The sequence below is a fragment of the Micropterus dolomieu genome, linkage group LG22 (genome assembly GCF_021292245.1).
Source record: "Micropterus dolomieu isolate WLL.071019.BEF.003 ecotype Adirondacks linkage group LG22, ASM2129224v1, whole genome shotgun sequence".
Taxonomy (NCBI): Eukaryota; Metazoa; Chordata; class Actinopteri; order Centrarchiformes; family Centrarchidae; genus Micropterus; species Micropterus dolomieu.
The window spans coordinates 5517305-5534834 of record NC_060171.1 but is presented as its reverse complement, the minus strand read 5'-3'; the positions used below and the strand labels follow the sequence as shown (position 1 = coordinate 5534834).

At 39.8% G+C, this 17530-nt stretch overlaps 1 protein-coding gene across 1 annotated transcript; it reads left to right on the top strand.

The window, feature by feature from the left end:
* The first annotated feature begins 3654 nt into the window (after positions 1-3654).
* On the top strand, positions 3655-16084 carry cav1 (caveolin 1). Its single transcript, XM_046038477.1, has 3 exons — positions 3655-3809; positions 4738-4905; positions 14011-16084. The coding sequence occupies exons 1-3, from the start codon at positions 3774-3776 to the stop codon at positions 14350-14352; spliced, it is 546 nt and encodes a 181-aa protein (XP_045894433.1). The 5' UTR covers positions 3655-3773; the 3' UTR covers positions 14353-16084.
* The last annotated feature ends 1446 nt before the right edge of the window (positions 16085-17530 follow it).

The following is a 17530-nucleotide window of genomic DNA, read 5'->3' as shown; positions in this document are numbered from 1 at the left end:
TTCCTCTTTGATAAAGCTTATAGTTAGGGCTGGCTCAGGTGAGTCCTGAACCATCCCCTAGTTATGCTGCTATAGGCCTAGACTGCCGGGGGATTTCCCATGATGCACTGAGCTCTTCTCTCCTCTACTTTCTCTCCCTCTGTATGCAACCTCATCCCATTATTGCATGTTACTAACACAACTTCTCCCCTTTCCGGTAGTCTTGTGCTTTCTCGTCCCTACTCCTCTCTCCTCCTATCACTTCCTGCAGGTTTTCTGGCTCTGGAGCTGTGGAGTCTGGATCTGTGGTTGTGGCACCTGCTGAGCCATGGTTCTGCTCAAGGTTTCTGCCTCTTAAAAGGAAGTTTTTCCTTGCCTCTGTCGCCTAGTGCTTGCTCTTGGTGGGAATTGTTGGGCTTCTGTAAATAACATCACAGAGTACCATCTAGACCTGCTCTTTTATGAAAAGCGCTGTGAGATAACTGTTGTTGTGATTTGGCGCTATATAAATAAAATTTAATTTAATTTAATTTAATTTTTTACAGATACAGAATGTTTCAGAATATGCTAATATTTGCCTCCAGGCCAGAAACTGCTGATGTAGCCCCTCTGTGAGTCTAGCATAACACCTTTATTTCAAACAGGTTTTCATTTGGATATATCTGTGTTCAGTGCCACACCCAATTAATTAAAGAAGAGTAAGTGTATCTATTTGTACAGCGCTTGTCCAGGGCAGATGCCACGATTAAAAATCCAGCAAGACAGAGCAAACTGGTTTACAAAAAGATTTATGTTTTCAAACAATACAAGTCTGCAAACCTTTTCGTGTTTTCAGTTGCTGCATATGTACTTAATTATAGGAGAAGAATAACAAGCACACATTTTTAGCACATGTCCTCCTTCCTCACAGGTTCAGTGATCATTAGAGTTTATCCTCTTTTAAACAGGAAGGGTTAGGGCCGGTATAGCAACACACAGACTCAAAATAATGACTTACAGAATCAATATTTATTACTGCAGACTGCATGACTTATTAGAAACTAAGAAATCCATCAGTATTATTCTGCCACCAAATTACCTACATTCAGAACTCAGAACTCAGCTGCCAGGCTTTTAACCAGAACAAAGAAATATGACCACATTACTCCTATTTTAGCTTCATTACACTGGCTCCCAGTATGTTTTAGAATTGACTTTAAAATTCTATTGATCACTTTTAAAGCTCTTCATGGCCTCTCGCCTTGTTATATTTCTGACCTTTTAGTCCCATACGCACCAGCACGTACCTTGAGATCCTCGGGCAGAGGTCTGCTGTCTGTTCCAGAGTCTCGACTGAAAACTAAAGGGGACAGAGCGTTTGCTGTCAGGGCCCCGAGGCTCTGGAACAGCCTGCTAGAGGAAATCAGGTCGGCTGAGTCAGTGAACTCTTTTAAGTCCCTTCTTAAAACATACTTTTATAGGAGAGCCTTTCCCGATCTTATTTGACTTTATTTTATCCCTTTTATTTTATTGTATTTTACTAATTTTATATTGAATTTTCATGCTCTTATCTTTTTTTTGTATTATTCTTTACACTTGTTAAAGCACTTTGTAACTTGTTTTTGAAAAGTGCTCTACAAATAAGGATTATTATTATTATTATTATTATTATTGTTCCACATACCAGGAAGACACTTTATATCATCAGTGAAAGAACAACATCCCAATTGAAATCACAACACAGTGATTAATTTGGTAAACATGTACAGCATCCACAGTAAAATACTGTATATAACCAACAGTAAATTTATAGTTAATGTTGTATTAGCCACATTTTAGCCTCAGACAGCAAGTACACATGACTGCGTAGCTACTTTCAACTCCAACACCATCATCAAGTTTGCTGACGAGAGCTATAGTGGACCTGATCACAGATAATGAAAAGGCCTATCTGAAGGAAGGACAGCAACCTCCTGAATGTAAGCAAGACTGATAGTGGACTTCTGGAAGAGCCGGGAAGGAACTATGCCCACCCTTAATATCAACCGGTCCTCTGTAGAGAGGGGGGATAGCTTCAAGTACCTTGTTATATATCATATCACCGAAGGCCTGAGCTGGGCACTGCATTTTGACTCAGTGGTGAGAAAGGCTAGGCAGAGGCTGTTTCCCAGATGCTTGAGGAACTTCCAGGTATCCCCTCAAATACTAAAGAATATCTCCTCCAGTACCATTGAGAGTGTCCTGACAAGTTACATTACTGCCTGGCACAGAAACAGCTACGGCCCAGCAAAGAGTTTGTTTGGCTGAACACACAAGCGGTGCTCTACACTGCCTAAATGATATTTACACCACCATCATTAAGGATCCCAACCACCCGAATACCAGTCTTTTGCCTTTTCTCCCTGTTGTGGTCAGGAAGAAGGTACAGGATACACCAGGATACACCAGCAGTGAGAGGCTCAGGAAGATCTTCTACCCTCAGGCCACTAAGATTCTAAATGAGGTCGCTGCCCCCCAAGTGTCTGACCACACTATGAAAAGGATCAAGAGACAAACAAAGATAGACCTTTTTGATAAAGAGTAAGATGACTTACTAACTAATGTTTCCACTGTCGTCTTCCTACAACTCATCTCTCACAAGATTTCAGAATAAGACTTCTCCTTCACTGAGATTTCTGTTTCTGGTTATTTAACAAAAAAGTCTATCTCTGTGGTACTCCCTTTCATAATGTTGTCAAAATTTGGTGCCTGTAAGTGACAAAAATAAGCACTCTTATTGGATGTACTTTTGTCAGGCACAAATTGCCCCCAAGGATTACATTGCAGTGCATTTCACAGCTGCCAGCTGAGGTGATCTACTGGACAAATTCCAAAACATTTTGTACACATACTTGTCATTTAAACCCCAAAGTATGTAACCAAAAAACTGGAATTAACCTTTAAATGTGCATGTTGCTATTAAAAACCACATTAAAACTGAAAGGTTTGAAAACAAAGTATTGTTAAGTGCGGTTGGCACTGTTTATTTCGGTGTCACTGCCATCAGACACACATTGCTCATTCATACTGGCTAAAAACAGCTGAGCATGCAAGCTGGTGTCACTCCACAGTGAGTTGATACAAGAATGTAAACAAACCAGAGTGACCAGCATGGCTTCCTTGTAAAGCTGAGAACAACAACTGTCATGCAATTACAACAAATGTGGATGTGTCTGACATGTAAATATTAGAAAGAAATATTTTCTGCTAATAGATGAAGGTGATCACAGACAGGGTTCTATATTTGCTGAAATATCTATATTATTTCTGATTAGTTCTGAAAACGCCTTTTTTTATTTTTTTTAATTCTTTCTCTCTTCGATTCATTATTGTATAACAACTTGATTTGTCTCCCCTAGGCTAAGGTATGGGACTTATCCACACCTTGCCATTCCCAACTAACGCCCACACGTCACTGTACAAAAAGGTTATTATCCTCTGTCTTCATCCCCAAATAAAGTAATTCCACCCCAGTTACAACACCCCTTTAGTTTGAGATCACGTCAGTCTCTCCTCAGCCGGACAGGTTACACGGTGCTCACAGGTGACTCCCGGGCTGCGAAAAAACGCTCCCAGCGGGATCCGAGGAAACACCGGAGGTTTCCCTCACAGCTCTGGCATTAAATTCAAGTCACGTTCAGCGAAAAGGGCAGGAATTAGATCACTACACTGGTCGCTGAGAAGAGCCCCAGTCCTCTCAGTTTGCCTCCACGCCTCCCACACGGCTTCCTATATTGTCTTCTTGTCTGTTTCACCGCTTCTAATCTGTTGACAGCATGACAGGAGGACTGAAGGACGGCGAAAGAGAAGAGGTACAGTATGGCTCTCATTTACGGCTGTTACTATTTTTAGTTTAGAATGTTTTTAGCTGATATGGATTTCTCTTCACCGAGGAGCTCATTATTCTCGCTCATAATTTGCATTCATGAAGAAAATGTTGATATTTTTCCAAGTTCAGAGCGCTTTATCGCGCTTTATTTGACACGAACGCTTCTCCCACACACGCGGAGGGAATAACTATTGAGCATACAATAGCATGTGGGTGTGAGACTTTACCTACTACAACCTTTAGCAGGTACAATCGATTTTACGCATCAACCATGAAAGTTTACATTTTTGTGCGTAAAAAGGAGAGTACCCACAAAAAACCCACTAGATTTCAGTCATAAATCATGCACATACTCTAACACTAACTAATGAAACCATATTATGGGTTTAAATGAGAATGTGCTTAAAATATTAACGAAGGACAGAGTAGGACTGGGGATCACTGGAGTCTTTACGCGCTCTTTAAAGCGATGGAGACTGAAACATAACATGTTTCTACATACTTTACTTATGTAAGTCCATGTATTCACAAGTCAGATTGAAAATGCTGATAGCCTCTATTTGTTCAAATATCCAAAATAAATTGGGAAAAAAGGGCTAGTCAAAAGAGAATGACTTAATATTTGGAATATATGCTTTTACGCATTTCTTAAAAATGTTACCATGCTCGCGGGGGCATGTTGAGTCAACTGTATGTCAGATTAGGGTGTTAGATTTCTGCCCGGGTGGTGAGGACCCCTTGCGGCTGCATCGAGGGGTGTGGTGCTTCTCTTTCTGTTCATTTAAACCCATCCCTGTTTGTGGGGCAGGCTGGTAAGTCGCCGCTCCAGTCTCTCTCCCTCTCAGCGCACTGCACACTATCCCTCCTCCTCTTTACTCTCTTCTCTTTCTGCCTTCTCCGGACCCTGACAGGAATTTCTGCATTCGCCGTTCATCAGAAAACAAGGGAACATATACAAACCAAACAACAAAGACATGGACAACGACAGTCTGAACGAGAAGACAATGGAGGATGTTCACACGAAAGAGATCGACCTGGTCAACCGGGACCCAAAGCGCATAAACGACGACGTTGTCAAGGTGAGTGCGACCTGGAGGGCTGTTAACTTTTGAGCTTTATATTATATTTGGGGTTAAGCGTGCAGCTGTTGTGACCTTTCTCTCAATCTAACTCAGACCATAACTTCACCAGAATACCTGTTGCAGAGTGTGCACTTCACTTCTGCTTAGTGGAGCCATCTGACAATCACTGTAAATTGAAATAAACTATGGGAAACTGTTCCGAAGTTTAGGAGCTGTCAAGATGGTGATATGTGCGGATGTGCGCGTCAGTTGCGCACTGCAGTTCTTTTGCGCACTGTACAGCGAGCTGTGGATCCAGCAGTGATCCCCCTCAGTGACTTTCCCGTATTAGGAATAAGCTTTGCTGAGGTATTAAAGCTCATGGGGGCGATACAATGGCAAATTCACATGCGTAAATATCTGCGCGTCCACACAAGCGGCGGATTTGGAGATTTGAACATCCTAGCTCCAACAGAGGAAACATTACGAATTTCCTGCTGCTGGAACACACATTTCCCACAGTTCTTATTGCACACGCCTTGCTATTGGGAAAGTAGAATTCGTTCCATAAGAGAGTAGCCTGACCCCATAAATACCGAGTGTTTATTTTGTTTAAAGGAGTTAGCAGAGGGAGAGGTGTTGTAGCAGCAGAGGAGTGGCGCGCTGGTAAGCACCTGACTCGTCTGTAGCAAGGAGCTGCAGCTGTCTTAGCCGCCCTCCTCTCCAACTGGAGCAGGGTTTTTTTCCTTCATAATAGTGGGGTCAAACGGCTCGCTGCATGGGACAGAGTCAGCTCTTTGAAATGCCCCGAACTCTGCCTTGTTAAAACAGGGAAACACCCTAGTAGCTGCTTAGTCTGAGGGGATATCCCTCACCACTCCCCATCTCTCCTCCCTACTTTCCTCCCATTCTACTCCTCTCCTCCCTCCCTTCTCCCTACATGCCTGTAGTTGTGTCAGAGAAGCAGATATCCATGTGTTTTATTTTATTCCTTGCTGTCGGACAAGACATTTGGTGTTTTTGATTATGAAAAAAGAAGGGGAAGTGTTACACAAAGCATGTCTTGCCTATGGCCTCAAGTTTAAATATGCTCTTCTCTATGATGAGAAGCAAAGGCTGAACTTTTCATTTAGATTCGTGTTCATCTTTTGGGTGTTCTGTTAGGAAAATCTCTACTTTTCCTTTCATCTGCTTCTGTCTCCACTTCTTCCACCACTGTCTCTCCCTCCCAATTCTCCTCCATTGTGACAGTGAGTCAGACTCTCCTTCCAGTCTCAGAATAGAATGCAGCTTTATGATAGTCCTGCCCCTCTCTAATCAACTCAACAGACTGCTGGTGAAATTATCTAAAGTCACATGGATGTACACTGTAAAAATGAAAACTGCCTAGGGAACCATTTGGAGCCAGAGAAGTTAAACTTGGTTGAAAGTAGTAAGTGCATTTGCTAATTTTATGCTACTCTATTCCAATAATTTATTTGAAAGCTGCAGTCACTAGATACAGATTAAGATTTTCAAAGAAGTATAATGAAATGTTAAATAGTTAAAATAAGTAGCGCACTGGCAAACTACAACATTAAAATGCTACTTGCGTCATCTACCATCATTAATGATAATCCAGTGTTATTATTAATACCAATATAATGCTGGCAGGGCCATTCTTTTAATACTGCAAGTGCATCTATCTGATAATACTTGTAAATACTAATAAAATATTTAATACAGGATTTTACTGGTGTCACTTACAGTTGAATAAAGGCTTTGAATACTTCATCCACCACTGCTCTTAAGTATTTCCACAAGGCAAGTTTCAAGGAACCTCTGACACATCTAGGGAAATACTTTTGGTTTATTTTCTATCAAGAGGAACCCAAAGGTGCTCGCTAGATCCCTCTAGATTTCTGGTGAGCCTATAGTTTTTACAGAGTGCTGTATACAGCGGCTCTGAGGTGCCTTGAGGTCAATGAAACAGTTCTGCCAAGTGGAAGCGTTTTCTTGGTGTGCCCCAATGAAAAGAACAAGCAGGGAATCCCTTCTAGCAATCCTCATTCTGCAATCCACCATGACCACACACACGGCCACATACAGTACTCGCACATAAACGTGTGTACTGTGCATGCAGACAGACTGCATGTGGTGTACGTGCACACACAGACGCACGTGAACGCTCACACACACTGCATTCTTGTAATCAAAGGAATACAAGCTGTTCTTCTGGAGTTGCTGCAGCTGGCCTCAATCACCTGGCCACATCAAACAAGTTCCATTACTGACATGCATGTGGAGTTTGCCCGACGAGAGTTATTGCCTGGAGAATTTGTTGGTCTTTACCAGAGGTGGAAAGTAATGAATTACAAGTACTCGCGTTACTGTAAGTAGTTTTTTGTGTACTTTTTATAATCTGTAACTTTACTTTTACTGAAGTATTGTACTTTGCTACATTTTAAATAACATCTGTTATTGAGTAAAAAACTGCATGCGGACGGTCGTTGATAGTTTCCTCTGGCTGGATGAAGTCCGACGCTCCTGATTTTACACATGATCCATGATGATCTGGAAAAATACATGTGAATAGCAAAATTAGCATGTCATTTCTTATTCAGAGGAGCCAAGCTCCCCTGTAGTTCACACCCTGCTTGCACCACAGGTAGTTGATAAAAGAAGTTTTCATAGCTCAAATTAGCCAAAAAGACATTGGTGCATGACATTCCTGATGTTGGTTGGCACTAGCAACCTGCTGGTAACAAGTTAATTATGCTTAAGCCTATTTTAATTATAAATTAATTATGCTAACATCTATGATGTCCCATTAAAATGAACACCTGTTTGAATGTAAATAGGGAAATGACTTCATATGCAGTCCAGTGCGGCCCGCCATAGTCTAATCTGTTCCGTCACAGTTTCATAATAACGCAAAAACATTCTTTAAACTTCCCTTAATAAATTTCTATAACATTGTTTTGCGCTATTGCTTTGGCAAGTATTTGTCAAACGAACTAAAATGGAAAGCACAAAATGGCTTTGTGCCTTTATCAAATGCAAAACACTGCAATTTAATTAAATAAGTAGGCCTATAATAAGTATAAATAAGTTATTTTAGGAGGTTAAAAAAGTAACTAAGTAACGTTTACTCTGAGTAAATATTAAAAAAGCTACTTTTTACTTTTACTTTAATAGATTTTTATACCAGTAATTTTACTTGTACTTAAGTAAAAGTTCATCAAAGTAAAGTATAGTACATTTACTTAAGTAGAATATTTTAGTACTCTTTCCACCTCTGGTCTTTACATAGCAGAGAGGAGGGGTCAGTTGAGTGAAATTGCCCCCACTGGAGACAATTTTTGAGAGGGAGTTGTGCGAAGTTTTACCTCCAACAGCTGATCCAATGTCCTGAAGGTCAAATTGAAAGGAATGTCCCTCCCGGACTGAAAAGTTAGTGATTGGTTGACTCTTGATCATACTTGACCATCTCATTCTGGGATGTTTATCTTGACCAGAGATGCATTGTCATGGTTGTGTGAAAATCACATACCACCAGTTCTGCTGATTTCTGTGCTTTTATCACAACTAAACGATTACACACTACTCTGTGGATTGAGACATCTCCTGCTTATGAAACTCTTTTAAACTCTGCAGTTGCATTTGTTTCCATCCAAATGTCATGCAAATTTAACAAAACTATGGATGTATCACCGAAATACATGCAAAAGATGGGTTGTATCACACAAAAAGGAATCCAAGAAAGTTAGAATTAGGATACATTTTTATAAAAGTTCAACTGAAGTGGTTTAATGATATTGGGGAAATATATAATAATTTGCAAAAGGCATCTTAGATGAAAATCTCGTAATATGACTTAAAAAAGACTTAAACCTGTGGTCACTTCATTATTTTTTTAAGAGGATTTCTGAATTAAAAGAACACTATAATCAAACTATTGAGTGAAATGAGCCCTCCCTCTGTGACTACATACAGTAAGTCTCCACTGCCAATCATCCCAATCTCTCTGAAATAAACCAAACATTTCCCCCGACTACCAAAGCCCTCAAACCAACAAAAGAGTCCATTAATGTGCTACACTCTGACCTTCTCCTCCGGAGACCCACTTTGTCTATTCAAGCATAGTTGACAGCCTGAAGATAGAGGTCTGGAAAAAGCTCAGAACCTTATTTACTCAATAATACAGTTGCCTTGGCGACTGGTCACATGCTGACCCCGAGATGCCGTTGTTTCATATCAAACCTCTGAGTGGACCACAGAGCTCCCGGGCAACTGCAGTAAAAGTATGCAATATTTTTACAACTTAAAAGCTTTTTATACCGTAGTTTATAATTGGTTGCCATTATTGAATTTCCCAGTTCAATAATTAATTCAATAACTGCTACATCTTGAGGTCACCAGCCTTTAAAAGAATCCTTACTTTAATCAAAAATCCTTGCTGTATGTGTCTGCCATATTGTATCTGTCTTTTCTATAGTGGATATCTGTTTCTTTTGGAAAAACGTCTTCATATGCGATTGGAGTAAATGGAAATGTCTTGGTGATATTCGTCCCTTTCTCACCAAACTCCAAATTAACCATAACAAAATAAAAGCCTCTGAAGTCTGAAGTAGCAAAAACTGGCACTGTTGAAACTGAAGGTAACGTCAGATCATGGTTTTCCTCACAATGCTGCATACAGAACTGTATTTAGAAAAGCTTAAAACTGTGGAAAGTAAAATGCACCAAATAGCTTCACTTTATGAAACTCTCAAAACTCTCCACCATGTTGCTTTGGTTGTGTTGTGCCTCTTTACAGAAGGCATTCATTTAGTTTCAATCAAAGTTCTGGAAACTGTAGCAGAGTGGGTCCACTTTAAATTTGTAGCTGTGGAAAAATTAAATGGACGCCGTGCTGGTTTTGTGGCTGCAGTCAGATTTATATTATAACGCTGGAGTGAGCTGTGCCAGTTGGTGCTGTGTGAGAGGCATTATGCAGCTGCCTGGAGTAAAAGAATTGTACAAGCTGCTTTTCAAGGCAAATAAAAGTAACTCTGTTGGGATATTTGATGACAATATAAGACATCCAAGATTGGGAAAACATGACATTTTCTCTTACATAATAAACAACAGCATGAAATTAAGCCCTAAGATGTGTTTTATAGTCTGCACTCTCTATATTTATATATCTAAGATTATGAAATGTGAACTTCAGGGAATTATATATGTGTTTTATCAATGACACTATATAGTCTACAGTATTTACTTTGTTGTTTAGGTTTGTTTATATTGAAACATATATATATATATATGAGAAAGAGTTTTCTTTTAAAACTGGTTGCAATGTTGTTACTGCCCTGGCAGATTTTTCATGTAGATAAAGAAAGTGCTACTTTTTGGGAAATGAGCTTATTCGCTTTCTTGCCAAGTGAGGTCAGAGGGTAGTGCTCTCCTATCTGTCCATTAGATAATAAACTGACTGGCTTTGTCAGGCATACTGACCTCACACATTACCCCCTGTAAAACCACAACTTGGATGTTTTTTAACATTATGGTTGACACAGCTTTTGTACGGATTAAACCAATTAAAACGTTACAGCATATTCATTAGTGGGCTTCAGATGTCATGGTTACCTTTTGACAGAGGCAAGCTAGCTGTTTCCCGTTCTTTCCGGTCTTCATGCTAATGTAAGCTAAGCTAAGTGGCTATTGGATCCTGCTTAGTATTTAATAGACGGATATGAGAGTGGTGTCAATCTTCTCATCTAACTTACAGTATTATTCCGTTTAGATGATGAATTTTTTGGTATTATTATTATTGGTATACAGTTTTAAGTCAATATGTTAAATAAATAGAGATACATGTATCAATTAACAGATCAAGTTCTTTTTCAGAGATCTATAAAGGCAAAAGTAAAATATAATGTGCTTTTCTTTGATGCCAACAGCAAGCTTGTGTAAGTGGACATCAAGTCTTCCAAACAGTGGATAGAATCTCACTTGGGAATGAAACACTTCACTTTTCCATTTCACTGTCAGTGTGACACTGGATAATATCTATGTGACTTATTGATATTACAGCCATTAGATCTCAGTAGGCAGACTGGTTTGTTAGACGAGACACAGTCTCTAAGTAACTGTAAAATAAATATTGACTCTGTGCTCAGAAGCCTGTGAAGAGGATGAGAGAGAGAGAGGGAGAGTCTACATTGTGTTTACACTGTGTGAGTTGCCACTTTTCCCTCCTTGCCCTTACAGCACTGGTCAGGTCATGGACACTTGCAGAGATTGTCCCATTTGAAGGCCTGAGAGATGTGTTTACACTGAAAAGCAAAAAGTTCATCTCAATGGGAGGTGTAGGAGGGAAACCATACATTACTTGTCAATCGAACACTGTGGGAGGTACGGGGATGTCTTCCTCTTTGGATATTCTGTTGATGGACTTTGAGTTTCTGTAGGTAGCACTCTTTCTGTTTTTTTGTCCAATCATGGTGGCCATCACTGGTCACGGTAACTGTGCAGTAATTGTTTATTCCTCAAAAACCAGAAATGTGAAAGACATCACTTCCTGTACAGCACAGAATTCTTCCTAATAAAGACGTACCACACACAGAGTGTTTACAACGGGAGATGGAAAAGCTTCCAGGAAGCTTTTACATAATTATTTAACTATCAGTCACATGGTTTCTTTTAACCACCAAGCCGATGAAGTCCTGACATGGTTTTATTGGCTAAGACAGATGATATGGTCCATCTGTCTTGTCCATGTCCATTTTGATCCATATTAACAAAAGTATTGGGACACCCCTCCGAATCTTTGAAGTGTCTTTCAAGTGTTCCAATCACTTCCATGGCCACAGGTGTATAAATCTCCTCACTACTAAATATACCGTAGTCAACTTTTAGTGATATTATAACAAACTCAAACTCAGCCACGAAGTTGTAGGCCACAAAAAATTGCAGAGTGGGGTCAGTGCATCCTGAGGCACACAGTTCGCAGAAGTCACCAACTTTCTGCAGAGTCAATACCTACAGACCCACAGACTTTGTTATGCACTGAGTCCTGACCTCAACCCGATAGAACACCTTTGGAATGAATTAGAGCTGAGACTGCGAGCCAGGCCTTCTTGTCCAACATCTGTGCCTGACCTCATAAATGCGCTTGTAGAAGAATGGTCAAACATTCCCATAAACACACTCCTAAACCTTGTAGACAGCCTTCCCAGAAGAGTTGAAGCTGTAATAGCTGCACAGGGTCGGCCAACTCCATATTAAGCCCTATTGATTAAAATTGGGATGCCATTAACCTTCATGCGCATGTAAAGGCAGGTGTCCCAAAACTTTTAGCAATATTGTGTATCTATCTATCTATCTATCTATCTATCTATCTATCTATCTATCTAGTGGAGTTGTTTTCAAGAGGCTCTGGAGACAACAATCCTCAAGTTGATTTGCAGAAAGCAAAGCAGATGCCAGAATAGTGTGTGTAGCAATCAGTGTTTTGGGTGGGGCAGTTGGTGGTTAGACTGTGTACCAGTCACTATGAGAGGAGGTGAACATCTTGTCAGAAATACCACTCTCCATCTCAGCAAACTGACAGATCAACAGGGAGTGGAGCAACAGTGGAAAGAATGAGTTCAGATTTGAAGTGTGTGCTGGTTTCATTAGCACCAGCTCTTGTGAAATACTGCTGGTGGTGAATAAAGGTATTTCACAAGTCATAATGATGAGTCTATTGTGAATGTGCTGGTCCTGAGAATCTCTGTATACTGAACAGTACATGTCACTTTTATTGTGAGATGGATACTAGTATTTAGTTTTTACTTGGAGCGCTGCATAAGTTCAGGCAAAGCACCAAAGTCGGCATTAGCTGTTTGCTTCACCACGAGTGGCTCATTTATCAGCTGATTTGCTACCTGCTGATAGATATATCCAGTCATTTTCATGCAGCAATACAGAAGGGTCATAATAACCTGAAATGTCTCACTATTATTATGCATTCATGTGGTGCCGGAATAATCAGAAAAATCATTTCCCGACTGGGAAAATTCACGTGAACGCCCATTGAAGTCGGAACAGCAACTCGGAAAGTCTGAGAAAATTTTGCTACACGAGTCGCCGAGTTGTTGACGTCATACATGAAATACAGAAACATGGCAGAAAACATGGTGGATGGCTAGAAATGTTTAAATAATGGTGCAAAATCACATATGCCATATACATATTAGCTAAGGTGTCATTTGTTATATGGTATTAGGTTAAAAAACGATTAGTATGCTATCCATGTAGAGTGAAGTAGATTATCAAATCTAATAGTATAACCATTTGCCATAAATTATCGATTCCTGGATATATCAAAAACAAGGATACCTCTTTCTAATAAGGCACCCTTCATAAAGGTTTTATAAGCTGTAACTAATGGCTATATTAATACTAAATAGATGAATTACTAATGCTGTATAGATTAGTTATAGGCCATTGATAATACTGAATTTTGGGATGCCAGGTTGTAAAGAATCTTTTTGGTTGGTTTTATCCTTCCTGTTTGATAATAGTGCAGTTATACATGTTTATAACCAAGTTATAAATACTAATAAATTTATTTTGCTCCTGAGTGGCCATACAGTCCAATCAGTCAAGTGGCAAACAAATAGTTATTTTTATTAATGGATTATAGCTGATCTATAAAGCATTTAACCATTAATGAAGCCATTAGTCACAACTTTTAAAGGAATGCCTTATTAGAAAGTATTAGCAAGACAAGTTTCAGTGTGGAAGAAAATGTAATCATAAAGTAAAACATGTAATCACAAAGTAAAACCTTTAAATCACCTGATATCATCTGATGTCACTGCTGTTCAGTTCATCCCCTTCTCTATCTTTTGCTTAATGTTGATGTAATACATTGCATTTTGTATATTATAGATATGATATTTCAAAACATAACATTATGTACTGTACAGTTCTACATGTAATGTAAGTGGAGGCATTTAATATGAATCACAGGAAGAGTAGTTGCCAAGTTACTAAACGATCGTAACAAACAATAAATAATGATATTTAAAGTCCAGCTAGGCGTGTTATAGATCTGCCAGAAGTGGTTTTGCTAACATTTTCTTTCTCTTCCTCTTATTTCCTCTTCAGGTAGACTTTGAGGATGTGATTGCCGAGCCTGCAGGGACCTACAGCTTTGATGGCGTGTGGAAAGCCAGTTTCACCACCTTCACTGTCACCAAGTACTGGTGCTACCGACTTCTGACGGCGCTGGTCGGCATCCCCCTTGCACTGATCTGGGGAATCTTCTTTGCCATCCTGTCCTTCATACACATCTGGGCCGTGGTACCATGTGTCAAGAGCTACCTGATCGAGATCCACTGCGTCAGTCGTGTCTACTCCATCTGCGTGCACACCTTCTGCGACCCGTTGTTCGAGGCTATGGGCAAGTGCCTCAGCAGCATCCGAATCCGCACGACCAAGGAGGTGTAGCATCCACAAAGAGGAGGAGGAGGATTAATGGAAAGAGGGGAGGGAGGATGGGAGGGCTAGAGCCACACAGATGGAGGAATAAGTCACAACAAAAAAAAGAAGAAGAAAAAATAGACCTCTGGAAAAGGAGGGGTGGGACTTTTCCAGATCTGGGCGGGGTTTGTTTGGAAGTGAAGGGTCTTGGTCACATGGCCCCTGGCCACGCCTTATTCCACCAGCTGTTTTTTCTCTTCAGTGTTGGTGTAACCAAACAGGTGGGCACAGGAAATCAAAGGGCCGTTCTCCGGGGTTTTGTTGTTGTTTTGTTTGTGTTCTCAATTTTTTAATTCCTCACTGTTAACATTGTCATGCAAGCAAACTAGCTCCATATCTGTTTTCTGTAAGTTTTGCCACATGATGTAAATTCCTTCCATTCTTACCATTTCAGTGGAGAGCTTCTTACTTTGATTCATATGAAGAGGGGATGTTGGGGTGCATCACTGTGTTCTCCCATGCTGATTTGTGTTTGTGTTTTGGAGCTATTGGGCAGGGCAGGATGGTGGGATGTTGGCATTGGTAAAAATCAAAGCAGAGAGAAAGAGAGAGCGCTGCTAAATTCTATTTGACTCAGCAGAAACAAAACAACCCCACAGGCCGAACAGCCCAGCAACACCCCTGCCTCTGCCCCCCGTGACCTCCAACCCAACAAAATCATCCACCCCGCACCCCCCTTCACCCAGGTTTCCAGCAGTCTGACACACTGAACCTGCCCTCGTTCCTGCATGCAACTGCATCGCCTTGCCAGCAACTCGCCGTCCGCCACTGCCACGCCCGCCACACAGCCTTCTGATGCAGAAATGATCTCTCAGCTCACTCGCTTTGTTCATCAGCTTCTTACTTCACCTCCACCTTTATCATCATTAGTGTATGACAGAAAATGTTAGGATTTGAATCTTTAAAAAAATGTTTTACTCCAATGTGGACTTTCTGACCCATTTAGACCTTTTATTTTTCAGTGAAGCTCAATGCTTTTAAATGCACATCACAATATTTCCATGATGAATGCTTTTTTTCCCCTATACTATGAATATGAAGAACTTAGAGGAGTTAACTTCAATACTGTTATTTTAAAAATCTATATGTAGTGTATGGGTGTTTATGCAGAAAATGAGACTTTACAAGCTGTGGCCTCATTCCAGTGCACTAATCTATGGGAAAGTATTGTTAGTGAATAGCACTAATGAAGATCTCCTTTCTATTGCAGAGGTAATACTAGGAGTTACTTTTGCACAGTCTGCACTTTGGATGTGCAGTTACAAGCTTGAGTGGAGATTTCTCTTACGCACTGTGGTACTTCCACAGGTTAATGCATTGGAATTAAGACAATGTGAGGTGGAATGTGTGCTTTTTTCCTTTTAATTGTTTTTGTATTTCCCCTGACTGTGGACACGATGCTGAAAAGCATCAAACTGATACCTCCCACCCAAGAGATGGGTGAAGGAAGAGACGGTTACGTAGGATTTCTGGATTGGGGTGGGGTTGGGGGTTGGGTTTTATTGAGACACTAAGCTCACTTGGACTCCGTGACCCTCAGTCTACCTGCTGTCTTCACATAGGGATGGTAATATCAAAACATCTGCTCCTTGAGTGTTTTTAAGCTCCAAAGGTGATATTTTTATAAGAAAATATTTTTTCCTTCCTTGCTTTTACTGTTCAATATCACGCTGTGCACATTAAAATTTAATATAATCCAGTGTGCATTTGTTTGTTTTTGTATCTACAGCTTATTTCCCCAAATGGATAAAGTGATCACAATGTGCCTCTTTAGGAAAGTCAGATAACAGTTATTTTTCACTTGTGAGATTGAGACACAGCAAATCTAATTGTGTAATGATTCAGAGTAGACTGGTTTCATTCATCTGTACTGAAGGAACCAGCCAGTTTAAGCTACTTGTGGAAAAATACATAAGAATGAAGCTGGGAGAAGAGTAGCTGGAAAATAATTTCCAGGCGCAGTGCCTTCCCTCTGTATTATTTTGCAAGGATGTGCACAACTGTGGGCTAAAGTTGCCTGAGCCACAGCCCTTTTGCCCTCTTAACTTGTCACATTTGCATCAATATTTCAATAATGCCAAGCTATCACATGAATCACTCTAGCTTGCTTGCTGACAAAAATATAGGCAGTAAGTGAAGCAATATGATACAAATGTCAAGCAACCATTTCTTACATAATTAATTTAATGGGAAGTAGGCCTATAATCTATAATAACTAACTAAAAATTAATATTTCAATCAATAATACATACACAGTATATTATACCTGTGCATAGCATTGTGAATGAGTTTCATCAGTCAGAGTGTGAGGGAGTTATTATAAAGAGACATGCCTGCAAGAGTGGGATAAAGAGAAAAAAAAGATGATAATGGTATTCTGTAGGCCTACAATTCTAAACTGTATATTTATATGTCTATAAAGTTTACAAGTAAACACTTCTGTTAAAATGTCATAGAAGTTAAATGGAATTGGACTGATAGGAATAATATAATTTGCCTGGGACTGCCTTTACATTATTGTCTGTAAATTTCAGAGGCAGAAATGATTATTATTGTGATTTGCTAAATCTACTTTAAATTATTTACTTTATTATCTGAGTTCAAAGAGTTTATGTTGAAGTTTGAATATTGTGGTTTTCACTTTTTTGGTTTGAATGGTTTACATAACTTCTGTCTATAACAAGTAATTAAATATAAGACCACTGTGCCATGATGAAACGGCGTGATCACCATACAGGTAATTTAAAATCAAATTAATAGATGGCAGGGCTCAAGACTCAAAATCATATTGCTGCTTAAACTAGTTACAAGAAACTATTTCTGCAACTTAACACTAGCAGTGTTAAGTTACCAAACTCTTTGGTGGTTAGTTAAATGACTATTTATTACACCATTCAGGTACATGCTGTGAGTGACACCTAAAATCGCCCTCAAAAGGTTTGTGCACCTCTCTGAGTATTTGTATCTGAGTCTGTGTCAGTAAGGTCTAATGCCTGTAGCGCTGCTGGCACACATTTTTTCCAAGGCAGGCACAACATTTCCATGGTTACTCGAGAAACAAATAAAAGTGTTGGGCAAAGCTCATGAGACTGTAGTCAAGTCTCTGTATTCAAGTTAATTTACACCAAAAACAGGCACATAATTA

What these genes read in the sequence shown, in the direction of transcription:
- cav1 (XM_046038477.1), top strand. Translation starts at nt 3,774, where the DNA reads ATGACAGGAGGACTGAAGGACGGCGAAAGAGAAGAG. An exon ending in AGGACGGCGAAAGAGAAGAG is followed by an intron (nt 3,810 to 4,737) that starts GTACAGTATGGC and finishes GGACCCTGACAG; the next exon opens with GAATTTCTGCATTCGCCGTT. An exon ending in TAAACGACGACGTTGTCAAG is followed by an intron (nt 4,906 to 14,010) that starts GTGAGTGCGACC and finishes TTTCCTCTTCAG; the next exon opens with GTAGACTTTGAGGATGTGAT.